This window comes from Eptesicus fuscus, chromosome 12, assembly GCF_027574615.1.
Source record: "Eptesicus fuscus isolate TK198812 chromosome 12, DD_ASM_mEF_20220401, whole genome shotgun sequence".
NCBI lineage: Eukaryota > Metazoa > Chordata > Mammalia > Chiroptera > Vespertilionidae > Eptesicus > Eptesicus fuscus.
In genome coordinates, this window is record NC_072484.1 from 74879527 (window position 1) to 74898327 (window position 18801).

At 53.7% G+C, this 18801-nt stretch overlaps 1 protein-coding gene across 14 annotated transcripts in view; it reads right to left on the reverse strand.

The window, feature by feature from the left end:
• Positions 1-18801, reverse strand: part of CELF4 (CUGBP Elav-like family member 4) — a 274050-nt gene that overhangs the window by 190168 nt on the left and 65081 nt on the right. For all 14 annotated transcript variants that reach the window (XM_054723937.1, XM_028136183.2, XM_028136182.2 and 11 more), the window contains exon 2: positions 7907-7989. In XM_054723937.1, the coding sequence (XP_054579912.1) occupies positions 7907-7989 (83 nt within the window). The remainder of the gene's footprint in view (positions 1-7906; positions 7990-18801) is intronic.

Below are 18801 nucleotides of genomic sequence, written 5' to 3' on the forward strand. Positions count from 1 at the left end.
TAAGCTCCTCCAGCAAAGGGCTGTCTTTCCCATCTTTGTCTGATGTCAGACACCCAGCCTCCCATGAAAATACTTTACCTGGGGCAGGTGATCCATAAAAATGGTTGCTCCTGATCTGGGTGATGGCAACGGTGTGCCAAACCACACCAGGGCAAAGGCTGAAGACTGTCATGAAATGCCTGCCTGCTTTCCTCAGAAAGAGACTTGAGCAGAGGGTGGGAAAAGGTTATGGCGGAGGAGCAGGGGTGGTTGTGCCACGGGGTCCAGTCCTTCACTGCAGCACTGCCCCGAGCAGGTCCGCGGAGGTGGGCAGTCTGGCTGGTCTGCGTCGGGTAGAGACATATGTGACCTGTGCTCTATTGCGCTTGTTACAGATGGAGCCAGGAAGTGGAGAGCGGACAACATTCTTCGTCACCCTCCCACTCTCCCCTCATCTCTCTCATCTTAAGTGATGTGAGTAATGCCAAGTCTATTATTCTTAGAATTTTCAAGAACGTCAGAGCTCGAAGGGACTCCAGGGCAATCTGTGCCACCGCCTCCTTTCACAGTCTAGAAGATGAAGGCCCAGACAGGTTCCAAGCTGAGGGTTTTGCCCAGGACACCTGTCTTGTTTGGGGCAAGCTGAACCTGGCGCCCAGGTTCCCTGACCCCCAGCCAAGTTCTGTCCATGATCTCACAGGGCCTCTCATCTCCTTCAAGCTAGATATGATGGCTGTGAACACAGAGGCTCTCTGGTTCTTCCAGACAAATCGTTAGGGGGTCTTACTGAGTACAGGCCATGGCCAGGTCTGGGGTCTGCCAGGAGGGCAGAGAAGACACCATGGTCCCTATGGGAGCCTGAAAAATAAGGATACCTTCCCACCCAGGCCAGCGTGGGCAGGGGGAGAAGAGGAGAGGCAAGATCTGAGGATGCCCCAAATGTAGCCTCTGTGCCCAGGTGGACCTCAGTCTCTTAATATAAAGCATTTCTAACTTCCTTCTTGGAACTTTGGTGTTCCCTTCTGCATAATGGGCACATCAGGGGTCCCTGAGCTCTCAGCCTGAGCCTTCCGATCCATGACACGGTCTAAGCCACTTGTAGATGGGCTGCCAGGATGGACACATGCCTGCCCGATCTGTTTCCTGTCAGAGTGGGGACTCTTCTGAAGGGAGGAACTAAAGAAACCCCACATGTGGGTTGGCGGTGGAAGCCTAGGTTCTGATCCCATCTCTGTCACAAGCTAGTTCTCAACTCATTTCACTAAAACCACAGATTCCATGTGGGTAACATGAGAGAACTGAGCTGTACTCGGTGCTGAAATGGCAGCCCTGGGTCCAAATATGGTCACAGTCATGAGTGTGCATGACCTGCCAACCAGAAATGCCCTCTAGTGTCTGGACGTGAGCTTTGTCCTCCTCTGCTGCCCATTACTCCCTCTATGCTGATGCCCTCTGAGCACATGTCCCTATGCGCCCCCACCTCTAACCCTCTAAGGACCCTTGGGCTTGTCTGCCACTTGAATAAGAACCAGTAAATGAGAGAAACGCTCAGTTCCAGGGTCTCACTGAGCCTTTTCCAACTACCCTTGGCCTTAGTGCAGGGCTTCTTTACCCCCACACTCCTAACATTTTGGGCCAGATAATTCTTTGTTGTGGGGGCTCTCCTGTGCATAGTAGGATGTTTAGTGGCATCCTGACCTCTACCTACCAGATGCCAGTAGTGTCTTCAGACAATGTCATATGTCCACTGGAAGGCAAAATTATTCTTTGTTGAGTACCACTGGCCTCAAAGGACAGTTAAATATTTTTCTTTAGGGGATATGGGGGAATAAGAAAGATTATGTCAATTATTTCCCCAAGGGAGGAAAAAAGAAGCATTTCCCCACGGGAGAGATGTGGAGGAAGGGCGGGTGGGACCTCTTTCTCTTACCCATCACCCTACCCCTGGGACTCAAACATCACTGAAAACTGGTTTTCTTTCCACCATGGAAGGGCTCTAGGGCTGCCCATATCTCAGTGTTACGGTCCAATTGTGTTTCCTTCCAAAAGATGTCAAAGCCTTAACCCCTGGTGTAGGGTCTTTGCAGATGATCAAATTAAGATGAGGTCATTAGAGCGGGCCCTAATCCCAAACGATTTATCAAAATGGGAAATTTGTACACAGAGACAGACATGCACGCAGGGAAGATGATGTGAAGACATAAAAACACCACTTATGAGCCAAGGAACCCCTGAGACTACCAGATATGAAGAGAGGCACGAGTCAGATTCTCCCTCACAGCCCTCAGGAGGAACCAACCTTTCCAACACCTTGATCTTGGACTTTTAACCTGAGAACTGTGAGAAAATACATTCTTGTTATATAAGCACCCGCCCCCCCCCACCTGGTTTGTGGTACTTGGTTACAGCAGCCCCCGGACTAATACACTCAGCGAGAGGAAGAGCAGCAGGGCCAGGTGGCTGGAGGTGAAGCTGGTTTGCAGGACTCCACCTTCTGACGCAGAAACTCAGCAGGTGGCAGGAGCTGGGAGAGAAGATGCACGAGCTGACGGGGCCCAGACTCATCACACAGAATCAAAAACTCTGTGCCTACAGGACAGATGAGTGGAAATACATCACATCCCTCAAATAAAACACTTTGATTGTGCCAATCACTAGAAGTTGTAAAACTATCCCGAAGAATTAACAGCTTCCGTACATGCTAACTACATCCATCATAAATTCGTCTTTAGTTTCTGTTATCATATCACTGTCTCTGGGGACCCCTGTCTTGTCATCATTTGCCCTTTATAATTTATTCATCTTGTTCTTGCCTGCATCCTTTCTACTTATCATTCATCTTTACAAGTTGTACATAAAATTAGATGGATCCTTCCGTGGCAGGGCTGTCAGGAAAGAGATGGGCTTCATCAGGGAAGCCCCGGGATAGCTGGTAGGGGTCCCCCTAGAGTCCCTGTGGGGTCCCAATTAGAGGTGGAGTGGGCAGAAGAAGAGAGAGGGAGGGTAGGAGGGAAGGAGGAAGAGAGGAGACAGGGAAGGCAAATGAAAAGGAGAAAAGAAGAAAAGATAAAAAGGAGAGGGGAAAAGCAGAAGAAAAAATGATGAGAAGGGAGGAAAAAGAAGCATAAAGAAAAAAGAGAAAAAGAGATGAAGAAAGGAAGACAAAATGGGACTCAGGAAAATGAAAGTGAGAGGAAGAGGGCAAAAGACAGGAGACCGTCCTGACACAATGATGCCAGAAATTCAACTGAACTTTAAATATCTATATATTTTCCATTTTAACATCTTTCCTGGTAAACTCAAAGAAGGTCACATTGAATTTCCATGGAAATGACCCACCCTGAGTTGGAGCGACATGAGTCAGGAGGTGTGATGGCAGCGATGCTGCATGTCTGCTGGGCTGAGCCAGGGGTGGGGATGGGAGATGGCCCAGAGGAGCGTGCAGGTTTGCTTTGTATTCTCACGTTGCCAGAGTGAGGGCACAGAAGCCAATCTTTAGCTAGTGAATTGGAACTTTAATGTTTACCAAGCAGATCCAGCTCCCACTCTCCCTACCCCCTCCCCCTGCCGGCTCCCTCTCCTCCCTCCTCTGCCAGCTCCCTCTTGGCTCTGCTTCCAGGCCTCCTGCTAACTGGACCCAGCTCCTCCCCCAGCAGCCTTGGTGAGGAGCCCTTTGCTGCCAGAGGAACAGAGTGCCGGCCACGGCTGGCCATGTCCCCTGCTTTTCTCTCATCAGAGTTTTTCCCGTGAGGCCATACACTCCTAACTTTGGAAACAGATGAGCTCTTCCTGGAAGAAATTCCCTGCAAAGTCCCAGAGGCTGGGGGAGCTGGGACTAAGCAGCAGGGACCTATTTTAAGGAACAGAATTCTTCCAAAAGGCTTCCTGTGCATGCTCAGCCCCAGGGAGCTCTCAATGGACATCTGCCCAGCTCACAGCTTGACCTGTCATGTGTGCCTTGTGTCTAGGCTGGTTCTCAGAACAGTGTTCCCCCCTAACATACCCATCTTCCTCCCAACTCTCTATGTCTACCTTGCCAACATCCTGAACAAAACCTTTGGGAAACTCCTGCACCCGATAGTCATCTGTGTCCTCTCTAAAGCAACTGTGGCCCTAGAAAAGAGAAGTGGCTATCCTGGGCTTTCATAGTGGATCTAGGATTGGGTCTGGCTTGGCAACCTATTAATTGTGTGATCTTGGGCATATTGTTGAACGTCTCTAACCCTGGGCATCCTCATGTACGGGGGATAATCATGAGAAAATGAGATAATGGAGATAACATGCTTGCATCATGCCTGTCAGATAGTAAGTGCTTAATAAATATGTATTATTATTATTGAGCAATTGTCCACAATCACTGATGACATCTCTCTCTCTCTCTCTCTCTCTCTCTCTCTCTCTCTCTCTCTCTGTGTGTGTGTGTGCGCGCGTGAGTGTGCACATATGTGTGTGGCTTCTGCCTGCAACTTGGATATCTCTAAGATGAGTGGGGTTACATTTTTCTAATCTCCGTGCCTGTCAGGTCTCCAAGCACACACTGAGAAAATACTTGATGGATTGAGAAACTGCCCCATGTTGACTGTGCCCCATAAATAGTGGAACAAACATTGGGAAAATAGAAGAGAGTGGGCTGGAGAGAGGCAGGGGGCCAGGAAAGTGAGATTGAGAGTGTGAGGGAGAGAGAAAGACGGAGAGTGGAATCAGCCTAGATGCTGACAGAAAACACTGAGCAAAAGGAGTCTGATGAGGGTCTGTGGTTTAGTAATTTTATTCTCCTGAAGTCATGGCAACTCAAAAAGTGAGAATCCATTTGTGACACTGGCCCAGGGATGGCTCCATCAGCCATCCTTTGGTTAGGCTGGTTCTGAATAATGACATCAGGTATACTGACCTTTGAATTGTAAGAACAGACACTGTGGTCTGGTTCCTGAGCTCCCACTTATCCCAAGAGAAACGTCAGCTCCTCTCCGACCCCAAATAAGAACGCGTGTGAGGGATGCCTCTAGTTCTGTCTTGCTATTGTTTTGGTTGTGGTTGTGTGTCTGTACATGACAACAATGGGGTTGTTTTCCCTGCTGCCAACAGGATGCTAGCTCTGTAACGTGCTGGGAAAGAAACAGAATGGGCTGCCTGCACTATCTTCTCCCCTCCTTGTCTTCTCAGTGAGAAAGTGGAGGGCTGGTTTTAATGGATTGACTTTAATGGATTTTGAAGTCTGGAAAAGTGCCTAAATTGCTGAGGTTACCAGTTTTCCAGGTTCTTTTTTTCCATTTCTTTCTCCTCAGTCAGACATAGAGTGAGCTCACTGGGGCACCTACTGTGGTCACCCCAGACCAGAAGAGGTCTCTTTCTGCCCCAGCCCCAGCTGACAGGAACACCCATTATTTCTTGGGGGGAGGGTATTTTGCTTGGTCCTGTCCCTGCATTTGCTAGTGGCACACATTCTCTGATCTCAAAGGAGAGAACCAACCAACAAGAATAACACCAGCTCTGCTTTCTGGAATCCAAATGGCTCCACCTTAAAGTATAATTTTTTTGATCATTTTATTTTCATTTGCCTCCATGTAAGTTTGTATAGGGACTCTGTGCCCTGGGACATTCGAGCTGCAATCCTGTCTTTCCTCCCCGCCTCTCCCCCTGTGGGCTGTGCCAGCCCTGAGAATTGTGACGAGGTTTTTGATGCCACGAGTCTCCCTGTGAGGCCTTTGAAGAAAGGACAGCATTCCAGGCACCTCAAGGGGACTCTAGGCTCTGTTTTAGCTCTGCTGTTGGACTCTCTCCTCAGCTCTCCCACCTCCCCAAATACATTCACATTTTTTTCTTCAAAACTTGCCCAACTCGTCTTTGTGATTTCAGAAAAATGCCACTGGATCTCCCAGTATGAAGGATTAGCACAGATTATGGGGAACAGTGTTAATTATCGGTGGAAGGGGGGCCGGCGCGTCGCTCCAATGTGCTCCTGATTTCCCCTGGGCCTTTCTGCCTGGTAATAAGCCTTCTTTAATCTGGCAGGCCCCTTAGTGAAATCAGCACCACGGACAGTGGTATTGATTGCTTCTGAGAAACCATCACAGCTGCTCAACCAAATTACCTTTGATATGTGACCTTTAATGTAATTACTGCAACATCAAAGTATTTCTATAAATTATTAAAGAACTAATACACTCCATCATTTAGCTATTCTCTTATATGTAAAATAAACAACTACAAGTTAATGCTAGATCCAGAACAATCCACATTTGCTACTGAAATTCCCCCAGTCCTGGGGCCTCTCCCTCTTCAAAAATCCTAAACCTCCCCCTCCCACTTTCTCTTTCTGTTTCCCCATCAACCAGGCTTTTAGCCATCACGAAACTCCCCAGCAATCTCTCTCAAGCTGATGAAGGGCCTCCCGAACAATGTGGTATTTTCTATTTCATTTGGGTGACTCTAAAATATCTATCACCATCTCCCCCCAAAACAAAGTACCACGAGCAGTTTATTAATCAGCACAAACCTTTCTCAGAAGCCTTTGATTATCTTACACCGTGGCTTTGTGCCTCACACATAACATGGGGCGATGTGGCGCTTATTTCTGCCATCTTACAGAGGGCACCCAGAAAGTAATTACTATAATATATGTGCATGTAGCCGCGCCACTAAAAACCAACTGGGGAACGGCCACCGTGCCAGAGCTGGGCTCCACATAAAAACCCGTGTGGTGCACGATTTCCATACATTTGCATCCGGGGGTATGTTATTAAGATGATTCAGCCCTGAGCTTTGCAATCACAAGTACAAAAATACAATCCAAAGGCTGTCTTAATGGAAGGAAGGCCCTCCCCACCCCTCACCGGGGAAAGCAGGAGCTCTGATACAAAGGAAAGGCTGCCCCCACCGGGGGTCGCTTTTCTCTCCGTCTCCCTGGTTAACCTTTCCTGCTGTGGGGCAGGAATGGAAACGTGTGTTTACATACTGCTGGCTGGGTAAGATTGTAAACATGCATATGTAAACATTAGTGAGCACACATATAGAACACACGTGCTTCCCCGCAGTGCCCATCTCGTATAATACAGCTTGAACCCGGTATATTTATAAATTCTTCAAATGATGCCCACAGACACTCCCATCTTTCCATGTATCTTTGCATACTCCGTGAGCTGTATATCTCAGCTCCCGAATCCCCCTCCCCCCATCTGTCTGAACCCACAGGAGACACCACGCAGACCCCTGACCTGAGAAACGCTTATTTTATGGTGATGAACTAGCCTCGATAATAGCCACGGCTGGTATCACACCCAGTTACGGGGGACATAAATAATTCTCTTCTCCCCCCGCCGCACAGGAGGAATAAACCAGGGCTGAGGCGCGATAGTTTATCAAAGACCAGGGCTGGCTCCTTCCATAAACACAGTGATCTCACTCCGGCGCCAAGCCTGGATGGGGAGGCGCCCCCTCCCCTCTCGCCCCGAACCCCACCCTGGGTACAGCCCGCATCCGACGTAGATTGGCTGGTGCTCAGGCGGCACCTGCACCGGGGGGCCCCCGCGGGACGGGCTGGAGGCTACTCCTGGCTCCGGGGAGCCAGACACCCGGCGGGCGTGCCTGCCTCGGGCTGCCTGCGGGGGGGGGGCGGGGGGGGGGGGGGGGGGGAGAAGACCCGCTCAGCAGGGGAGGAGCCCCGCCCGAGATTTGTGGCGGCAGCAAAGGGCGCCCCTCCCCGGGATTATTCCGAGGGGCCTGGACGGCGGAGTGCGGGGGGCCACCTGGCCGGGTCGCCTCGCTGCTCTAGGGGCGAGGGGCGGTGCGAGCTCGGGATGGAGCGGCGGCAGACGGCGCGCTCGCCCGGACCGCGATCCCCCCCGCCGGCCGGCCACGGCGCGGCCCGGCCTCCCGAAGTCGCCCCCTGTCGGCGCGCCCGTCGCTCGCGCTCGCGGACGCCACTTACCCCGGGCAGGGTCTTCTGCTCGTGCAGCGCGCTCTGGGCCTTCAGCGCTGACTCACGCTCGCAGTAGGTGAGGAAGGCGCAGCCTGGGAGGGAAGCAAGCGGCGAGAGGGTCAGTGGGCGCCGGGCCGCCGCCGCCGCGCCCGCCCGCCCGCCGCCCTCCGTCTCAGCCCCTCCCTGCGCTGGGTCCTTCTCCCCACCTCGCTCGCTTTCTCTCCTGTGCACTCCACTCAAGCCTTCCTGCCTCTCCGTGTGCCTGTCTGCCTGCCTCTCGTCCCTCGCGTGGTTACTGTTCTGTTTCCCTCCCTCGGCAAAATCTCCCCACCCTGCCTCTTCCCCCTCCACGCCCCCTCTCCCCGATAGTCTCTTCCCATCCCCATTCCCTGGTACCTCAGGGGCCTCTGCCCTCTCCCGTCAGACCTCTCTGCCTCCCTCCCTTCATCCGTTCCTCTGGGCGCTGTTCTGTCTGTTTCAGCTCCAGCCCCAATACCTCCCAAGGGCAGCTTTCACCCCTGGCCCCAGCACCCCAGGCCACACTGGACCATGCAATCCTGTGGTGGCCCCCCTCAGGAGTGCTGCTGGCTGCTTCATCGAGGATGATGGAGGGGACCCCCTTGGCCTTCCAAATAAAGGCTCCATCAGCAAGGAGGACCCAGGCCCGGCTGTCCGAATAAAGTGAGTGGGGCTGCCCACGTGCCCCCTGCCCTAGCCCACTGTGCAGTGATATCTTCACACCCGCCCCAGTGTTGGGCGTACTCAGTCCACCGATGGGCAAGGCTGGGCGTGAGGCTGCCCCTTGCTCTGCCTCTAATTCCCTGGGTGACCCCTGCAAATCACAGCTCCCCGCCTGCCTCGGTCTCCTCCGTGTGAACAGAGAGGTTTGGCCCATTGGTCTCCAAGGTTCGGCCTCGTTTTCCCTTGAGGCATTCTGACAGTGCCTCAGCAGGAAATCCGGATTTTAAGAGCACTGTTCCTGACTCAAGGGGTGACTTTTTAATGCCGGCCTCTCAGGCACAGTGACAAGGCAAAGAGAATGCTTGCTGATGGGAGAGCTTTTCTGAAAGTTCCCTCAGACTGCCCAGTGCCAGGGGCCTCTTCCTCTGCCCCCAGACCTGGCCGAGTGTGACTTGGGAGGCCTGCCAGGCTCAGAACCACAGGGAAAGCAAAAAAGCCAATTTTGACCAACAGCAGGCTGACCTGGGGAACAGTGGCCTCAGACTTTCCAATGCCAGCCATGGCCCCAGAGCAGGCACCCTGTAGGCTGGCCACTTCCCTCGTTTCACTTTTCTTTTCACTCTCTCATTCTCTTATCTCCCCCCCCCCCCCTTTTTTTTCTTTGCTCTCACAGTCGCCTCACTTGGTATGCCTCTCTCCTCATTTTGACCTCTCCCAATCCCATCCATCTTTCAAGAATCTGATCAAGGCCCACTTCCTCCAGGCAGCCCTCCTTGACTGGTTTAGTCCATCTCAAGCCAACCTCCTTCCTTAACTGTCCACAGCTGACCATTTGGTCATTCTTGTGGCCATTTATCAGCTGTTTCCTGAGTCCCATTGTGAGTCAGATTCTGTGCCAGGCAGGCCTGGTGGCCCCCTCTTCTCATGAAGCCTGTAGGCTGGTGGTGCCAATCTGGTGCCAACGCCAGCCCTTGTCATCAGGTTTGCTCTGGCCTCTTATTTTCCCAGATGCAGAGTGCTCCCAATGTCCCCCCAGTTCCTGAACCCTCCACCATCCACTGAAACCCCTTTCCTCCTCTTCCAATGTAGAAACTAGTCCTGCCTCCCTTCCTTTCCTGGCTCCTGAGAGGATTTTGGAAGGGAATATATGTGTGAGGGGGACAGAGAAATGGAAAGAAGGAAGCAGGGAGAGAAATCTGGAAAGCAGAACTCTCTGGGTCCCCATGGGCTTTCTGCCCTTCCTCCAACTCCTGCCCCAGGCTGGGAGGAGCTCAGTGCCAAGGAGCCCTCCCCCCCCCCCCCCCCCCCCCCCGCCACTCCACCTCATCCCTCCCCATCCAGACCCCAGGCCACCCTCCTCCTCAGCCTCCCCGATTCTCCCTCCTGGTCATGGCAGATGATTATTGATGGAGACACAAGGGGGCTGAAATGAATAGCGGTCAGAGGCCCCCGTGACGTCGTCCCTCGTGCTGCCGCCTGCCTCTCTGGAGTCTCTTTCCTCCTGTCCCCTCTCTTGCTTTGTCCTCCGCCTGCACCTGCCTGCAAGGAGGAGGCCGCCACTGTCTAGCTATGTGCAGGCAAGCCAGCTCAGGACAAGGTCAGGGGCAGGTTTGGAGAGGGAGGAGGAGGGAGGAGAAGGAGGAAGAGAAAGAAGAGAAGGAGGGAAGAGGAGGGAGAGAAGGAGGGAGGAGGAGAGGGAGAAAGTGACCATATTGTTTCCATGGCCTAGGATAACAAGGGAGGAATTCTAGATAAAAAGATAATAATCTGTTGCTTTTGTCTTATCTAGCTTCCAGGAATTTCTGCCACAGTGTTTTGGAGAGAACTCACAGCTGCATTTTGTACCAGAATCTTTAAGGGACCCTCAGACCCCGGGCAACCTCCCCTGACATTTCTACTCCTTGACCTCACCTCCTTCCATTTTCCCACTTGCTCACCTCCTGGCCTCTTTCCTATTTCTCAGCCCTGCCAAGCACACTCTGTCCCAGGACCTTTGCACGGGTTGTGCCCTCTCCCCAGAATGACCCCCACCCCACCATCTGCATGCCTTGCTCCTTCAGTCCCCTCAGGCTTCTGCTCAAATGTGACCTCCACAGAAAGGCCTCTCCTGACCACCTCATTGAACATGGTTACCTGCCCCCACACACGCTCACTCTCTGATCCCTCGTCGTGGTTACTCTTCTCTTTAGTGCTCCTTTAGTGACATATTAATAGTGTATATTGCTCCTTGATTAGCAGTCTCCCCACGCTCAAATGGGTTCTATTCCTGTTTCATTCTCAGTGCCCAGAACAGGGGCAGGAACTCGGTGCATATTTGTTGAGAGCATTGAATCTCCAACACCTTGGCTGCTTTGGAGGGGACCAACCACGGGGACTGGGGGGACACAGAAGTGGTGCTCTGAGGCTGCTGGGAGCTGACCAAGGCTCCGAGGACACTGAGGCACACTGGACCTCCCTCGTGGCAGGGGACAGAGGTCGCCTGTGAGAGTTGACAGGTGGCCCCGGCCAGGAGGGCTCTTTTCCCCAAGGCTTCCTCAGCCCATTCTCCTGGTGCCTGCAGTGCAGGTACTGTCACTCCCCGATCCCTCCTCGAGGTGGTGGTCCCCTGGTCAGGGTGATGCGCAGTTCCAGACAGGAAGCTGTGCCAGGTGGAGTCCCACCAATCAGGCGCCACTCACGGATTCCTCTCTTTGAACCCCCGTTTCCTGGTCTATAAATGGGGATAGTCATTCCCCTCGTGGCTTGTGGGCAGATGTACTAGCCCAGTGGTCGGCAAACTCATGAGTCAACAGAGCCAAATATCAACAGTACAACGATTGAAATTTCTTTTGAGAGCCGAAAACAGACTTCTGCGCACGGGCCACGAAGTTTCAATCGCACTGTACGTGCGCGCCCGCACGTGGTATTTTGTGGAAGAGCCACACTCAAGGGGCCAAAGAGCCGCAGTTTGCTGACCACTGTACTAACTCATGAGTATTAACAAACTCTGCCGATCTCTGTAATTACAGAGTGTGGTGTAAACACATATTTACTCTCGTGCAGCGGGAGGTCTGAGGCAACATCCCTAATAAATAAAAAGGCAGATTCGGATAAGCAGCGACTAGCCAGCCCAGAGAGACCAGCTTAACACAGAGGCCACCGGGGCAACCCACCCTGGCCTTCTCTGTCCATCTCTGCAGCAGTCAGATGTTGCTTCTGACAGTCTACCCGGGAGATGAGTTGTCTCACTAGGGCTCTTTAAAAAGGCAGATTTGAATGGCTATCATCAATAAATCAATAAATCAACAAACGACAAGTGCTGGCGAGGATGCGGAGAAAAAGGAACCCTCCTACACTGCTGGTGGGAATGCAGAGTGGTGCAGCCACTTTGGAAGACAGTATGGAGTTTCCTCAAAATATTAAAAACGAACTCCCATTTGACCCAGTAATCCCACTTCTAGGAATATATTCCAAGAAATAAGAAACACGAATCAGAAAGGATATATGCACCCCTATGTTCATTGCAGCACAATTTACCATAGCTAAGATTTGGAAACAGCCTAAGTGCCCATCAGCAGATGAGTGGATTAAAAAACTGTAGTACATCTACACAATGGAATACTATGCTGCTGTAAAAAAGAAGGAACTCTTACCATTTGCAACAGCATGGATGGGACTGGAGAGCATTATGCTAAGAGAAATAAGCCAGTCAGAGAAAGATAAATGTCACATGATCTCACTCATTTGTGGAATCTAATGAACAACATAAACTGATGAACAAAAATAGATCCAGAGACAGAGAAGCATCGAACAGACCGTTGAACCTCAGAGGGAAGGGGTGTGTGTGTGTGTGTGTGTGGCGGGGGGCGGGGGGGGGGAATGCGCGTTAAGAGATCAACTAAAGGACTTGTATGCGTGCATTTAAGCATAACGGATGAACTCAGAGAGTAGGGGGATGAGGCTATGTGCTGGGGAGTGGGAGTGGTCAGGGAGAGGTCAATGGGGGAAAAAGGAGACATATGTAATACTTTAATTAATAAAGAATAAATTAAAAATAAATAAATAAATAAATAAAAAGGCAGATTCAGATAAGCAGTGACTAACCAGTGACTCCCTGTGCTTGGAGGTACCACGTCTGCTCCCTTGCTGAAGGCAGAGCCTGGGGGATGGCAGCTTGGTGGGGAGGGATGGCTTTGTGAGGAGAGTTTGCCATCACTGGGTGTTTTAGAGCTTGGCAGGCCTGCGGTGAAGGCCGAGGTGGGGGCTCAGGGTGGCCAAGAGAGAGTGGGTGCCCAGGTAGTACACACAGAACCCCACACAGAAAAACTTGTGTTTTTCTTTGTTTGTTATTACTTTTGTGTTAATCCTTACCCGAGGATATTTTCCCGTTGATTTTTAGAGAGAGTGGAAGGAAGGGGGAGAGACAGAGAGAGCAACATTGATATGAGAAAGACACATAGGTTGGTTGCCTCCTGCATGCACCCTGACCTGGGGCCGGGGATTGAGCCTGCAAGCGAGGTACATGCTCTTAACCTGGGACATCAAACCTGGCACCCTTCTGTCTGAGGGCTGATGCTCTAGCCACTGAGCCAAACCAGCTAGGAACAGAACTACTAGTTTTGACTTCCCCTCACAGCAGCTGAGGAGGGGCTTGGAGCTGTGAGGGTGGGGCAGGGGCCACAGCTCAGCAGTCATGACATCTGTCAGACTCACTCCCCTGTGGATGCGCTGAGGTGTCCCCAGAGACACACCCAGCGAGGCCCCTTGGGAACTCACAGTCTGGCTGGGAGATGGATTCTCTCCGGGAGCGGCTGCACCTCCACACACTACCATGGGGAAGAGAAGGCCAGCGCCAGGCTGTGAACCCGGAGTCCCTAGGAGGTCTGAGAAGGAAGCACCCTTTCTGGGGACGGGGTTAGCGGGACAGAAATCTCTCCCTCCTTCAGGCCCCGCAGTTCCCTTCCAAGGCCTGAACCTGCAAGCATACGTGTACTCGTGCCCACAGAGGAGAGAGCAAGGGTCCGTGGTGGCTGTTTGGAAGAGCAACGATTGAAAACCACCTGAAGCTCCCTCAGTGCAGGGATGCTCTTCTGTTCGAGCAATCTGAAAGACGAAATGGCCCCACATGTACCAGCACGGAAAGAAGCATTGTCAGAGGAGAAGGCAGACTGTCAAGTCACATACGACATGTGCATACAGTGGAGGCATATTCCAGGAGATCTGTATGCACTCAGCTCTGTGTCTGCCCTACAGCGAGTCCGGAAGGGTCACGCCAAGCTGAGGACAGGGATGTGGGGGCTGGGGGGTGTCTCCCGTGAGTTTAACTATTTTTTGTTTTGATTGACACCTTTGGATGTAGAATATATTCATGTATCACTTGCATAATTAAAGATTTAAAAAATCTTTGCTGAAAGAGGAGGATGGAATAAAAAGCAGGTGAGTGAAAATGGGGGAGCCAGGCAGGAGGTAGGACTCATAGTCTATTTTGAACAGACAGAGATCACTGGGTATCAGCTTCCTGGCAAATTCCTCATGATCATGGTAGGTCCTGCGATCCTCTTGCCTCACAGCTTCCTACAGCTCTGGGACTTGAAGCAGCTCTCTCTGCCCTGCAAGCTACAGACAGCCTTCATGTTGGTCCTGTGGCCTGAAGATCCAGTAGTTGATGTTGCGGGGATGGAATCCATGATGGCACCCAGAGCCTCCCCATCGCTGCCCTCCCTCCTATTCTTCTCGGCTGACCAGCTGTATGACACTGCTGGCAGGATCTGAGGGGAGAAGCCTCGGAAACTACCCGGGAATGTCCGGGTGAGGTGTGACCTGGCCCTGGTCTCCCTCCTCTTCCGTCCCCCTGTCTGATTCAGAGTCCGCGTGTTTTATCTCAACCCTCCTGAACCATGGACTTGAACAGAATAGAACAGCCTGGCAGGGCAGGAATGGACTTTGAAAATTGCCGGGGGTGGGATTGGGGGCTGAGCGATGTCAGACTTCGAGAGATAGTGCTATCATCTGCAGCTGGTCCCTGGGGCTCCCTGCTGAAGGCCGACTCCCACGCCCACCCATGTGACCCACAGAGGCCTGCCTTCCCTCCGCCGCTCTCGGGTCTGCGTGCACTGACACTGGCCTGCACTCACACTCCCTACGCTGCCATTTAACCTCTTCCCACTCACCGTTCTTATTTACTTGTCCCTTCTTTTTATCAGTTTCATGTCTTGAGTCTCTGAACAGACTGTCAATTCCCTGAGAGCAGAGACAGTGCCTTCAGAATGGAGGGCTGATCATCCTGCTCAGGTGTCTGAGATCAGGGCGACCAAGAGAGCAGTGGGGCTGGGGAAGGAGACCCACCAATTGGGGTGCTGGAGAGAGAGCAGGAAGCTCTGGGTGCAGAGAAGGGGGGGAAGGGGGAGGAGGGTGTGGCCAGGAGAGGTTGACAGTGGTTGTTGCCAGGCTAGGGTGTAGGCGGTGGCAGGCACCCTTCTCCAGCAGGGCAGCCTACGGAAGCTGGGGCAAGGGGCGCTGCTGATTCCTGAGAAGGTGGGCGGGCGCCCTCTCCCACGTGGGGAAGAACACAGCGCAGCAGCAGAATTAATTGCACGGAGATGGCAGTAATTTACAAAGCCCCGTGTGCCGGTATAAAAGGCCCTTGTCATCGTGAAGCGAAGGAAGTACAATTTCCTGCCCAACTCTGAACAGGGCTGAAGCCTGGGGTGTAATCATCGCGGAGGGGAAGGCTCCCCACACGCTCCCTCCTCCCGCCCCAGCCAGGCCTTGGCTTCCTACTAATTGAATTACAGAATTAGCCAGGGGAAGGTGGCTCGAGAATGCAGAGATCTGGACTTTAATAAAACATCAGATCCTTCAGGCCAGTCACTTTTCTGGCCCTAGGAAGTGGGGGGAAGCTGGTGTGTGGGAGTGGGAGCAGGAGGAAAGGGAGCAGGAAACCCACCCACCAGCCAGACCCACAGGTCCCTGTTCAGGGTGATATCCTCAGGGAGTCCAGGAAGGTTCAAATCTCCAACCTTTGACCTGTCATGATCCTGAAATTGCCCCTCAGAGCATCTTTCCTGAGTGGTTCTCACCCCAGGCTGCACCCGAGAATCACATGAAACACAGAGTTGGGCCGCTACAGGGAAACTGAGGCAGAATCTGGGGAGGGGGCAGCATGCAGGGAGAGAGGTGGGCCAGAGGGAACTCCGCCAGCCTCCCTGGAAAGAGGATTACTGGTGCTCTAAGGCCACGTCTGTCCCCGCCTCCAGCCTCTGTCCCCCATGGTCTGGGTGGGCAAGGACAGCCTCACCGTGCCTCGCAGCAGATGTCCCTTCCCCACGCGCGTGAGAGATGCAGCTGCAGACTTCTTCACAGGGCTCCTCCTCTGGGAATGCCTCCGCAGCGCTGCCCTGCCTGGGTCTGCGCTGCTTTAGACCCACCTCCTGGGTCCTGCTCAGTGAAGCCCCAGCCATTTTGGTCCCTCTTTCTGTGGATTCTTGTGGCCATGCCCTTGTCCGCTGCCCGTGGTCTGCCCCCAGGGTGAACCTGGTCTCCACTTCTAACCTGGGAGCTCCTTGAGAATGGGCCTTTGAAATAGGCAGAGAAAGCAACCCTGGGGCCTGCCCCTGTTTCTGCCCCTTCCCCAGTGCCCAGACGCTGGGTGATCTTCGTGGCACCTTCCCAGGATCCGTCCTGGCCGTTCCAGTCCCCCTAGTCCTGCTCACCTGGCCCTTACTCGCCCTCTCCTCCCTTTTTCCCGGGAGTGCTCCCTGTGGGCATGCCAACAGTCCCTGCTCTTCTCCCTCCGTGCAGAGGGCAATGATCACCCACCACAGCCCGGCTCTGGTGTCTTCTTCTCCTCCACCTCCATGGGGACCCCACCCTTTCCCTGCTGCCTTCCCCACACCGCCCCCTTTGGAGCCCTCATGTCCTTCTAGGAGTGACTAAGCCTTAGCGACGGCCCCTCTTATTTGGCAGTTAGAGTACACATCTTTGTCCACTCACTTTTACATGTGTTTGCCCAAGTGGAAATATTCCACTATAGATGTTGCTAACTCCAGGGACCCCCCCCCCCCCGCCCCCGTGACAGACGTCATTGAGTGCAGTGGATGCTAAGTGCACTCTACCCCTGCCTGGGTGACATTGAGCTGAATGGCTGGGAAGAGATGGCTGGCTGTAGGGCCATCGGGTTTGTGGAGAGGGTCTGGGATATGGGCCCAACCGCTCAGGCCCAGGTGAGGGCAAGAGCCATCCATCTTCCCGGAGGCGGCCTGAGGCGTGGGGATGGTGGGGCTGCGCAGGAGGGGGAGATGGATGGGACCCTCAGCCAAAGAATCAGGGCTGCTGGCCTGCTCATCTCCGCAGGGCCCTCCAGTACTGGAACCCCACCCTTGGCCAGCATCCTGCTTTTGAGCTCAGCACTGCCCTCCTGTGTTCACTCCCTTTGAACCAGAAGCTCCAGGGGAGCGCGTCTCAGAGTTAAGCGGGGTGTAGGAATGGGAAACTGGACCCCCCTCGCCGACTCTAATGTGTCTCCATCATCTCTCAGCCCTCCTGCCCTTTGTGGCCACAAGACAGAGATGGACATGGAACAGGGGGGTCCAGATCTCCCCAGACCTAGACTGGGAACCCTCAGGGACAGTCCTGCCTTTCTCTTCCTGCTGGGCACAGTTCGGCCTGAGGCGCCTAAATGGCTCTGCACCTCGAGGCTGAAAGGACCAGCAGGCAGGCTTTTGCCACGTGCTTGCCCCTGCCCGTGGCCCTCATTTGCACCCTCGGTGCCGGAGAATTCCTTGTCTGCTGTGCATCTCGACCTCTCATGGCACTGTGAGAAAGGACAGAAAGTGGACATGACATAGTGACAGTCTCGCCCCTTTCTCAGCACAGAGCTCCTGGTTTGTGGCCAGGGGATGGGGGCTGGTGCAGGGAAGGTGCCTGCCTTGCTAAGGCCCCGCGCACAGAGCAGTCAAACCTGTCCAGCTGACAGCTGTACTGGGTTTTGTTCTGCAGCCAAGGGGCTGCCACTGCCCCCGCCCCCGCCTCGGGCCAGGGCTCCTGCTGGTCCCCAGGACAGCAAGCAGTGCTCCTTCACTTGTGTAGAGGCCTTACCTGGCCCAGGTGCTGTCCTGCCCAGGAGCTCACCGAGCTTACACCGCAGAGCAGGCCAGACCCCTGTCGTCAGCCTCTGACTCCAGGGGTGGGGGGATAGGGGGAGTGGATGCTTGGGCCCCAATGGCTGCATTGGGGCTGAATCCTGAAGTCCCTCTAGAGGCCCCAGGCCGGAGATGTTCTCCTCCATACCCTATGGCCTGTACTTGGGGTCAGGGACTCGCAGATGACCTCATTCTCTTCCTACAAGAACCCAGGTGGAGACAGCGCCAGGTCTCTGGGGCCACAGGCACCTGACCTCCCTCGACCCCAATACCCTGTCCCATGTCAATCAAAGTCAGGCTTCTCCGCAGAGGGCTCTGAGTATCAGGTTGAATTTAAAATGCATGGGGCGTTCGTTACTTGCAGGAACACCAGGACAAATGCTAGAGCTGAGAAACGGAACTGTGCTCCCTCTTAATTAACCTGGTCGGGGAGTTTAGACTTTCCTGTTTTGAATTTTCTCAGACCAGGGTGCACCTGCTGAGAAGGCTGGCCTGACTCCAGGGGAATGGCCCCCTGGCTCCCGGAACGCCACAGTGGGAGGGGGTCTCGGGGCTCCCTTGGTGTAGCCTAGCTGGCTGCTGAGCTGTGGGAGATAGGCAACAGGCAGTGTCTGAGAAAGCGAGGCCACCTCAGCGTCTAGGAGGGAACCCACTCCCGCCCTCTGGCTTGCCCATCTCCCAGCCAGCCTAAAAATCGCCTCTTGCTCTTTGCCTGTCTGGTTGGAGCTGCAGAGCCTTGGCACGCTGCTGGGCCCCAGTCAGACATGCTGAACGCCTCAGTGTATGGGAATGACTCAGTACGGTATCTGAGTCCTCAGTGACCCCAGCATTTGCTGGGTTGTGTGTAGTTCTTGTGCCCATTGAGGGAGCTCAATAAATGCTTGCTGAGTTGCATGGAATTCCGGTGTTGGACTTTCCACAGTGGTTGGTTTGGCTAAACTGAGGTGGGGGTCCTTTCCCCAGTGGGATCCCTCTCCCCGTGCAGAGGGAGGTGTGAAGGAATCCCTCCTGGGGCCCCCACCCCCAGCCAGCAACTGTCCCGGACACAGCCACAGGGATAGCTCTTTACCCTCAGGAGGGTGGGGCTCTGGCTCCTTTCTCTCA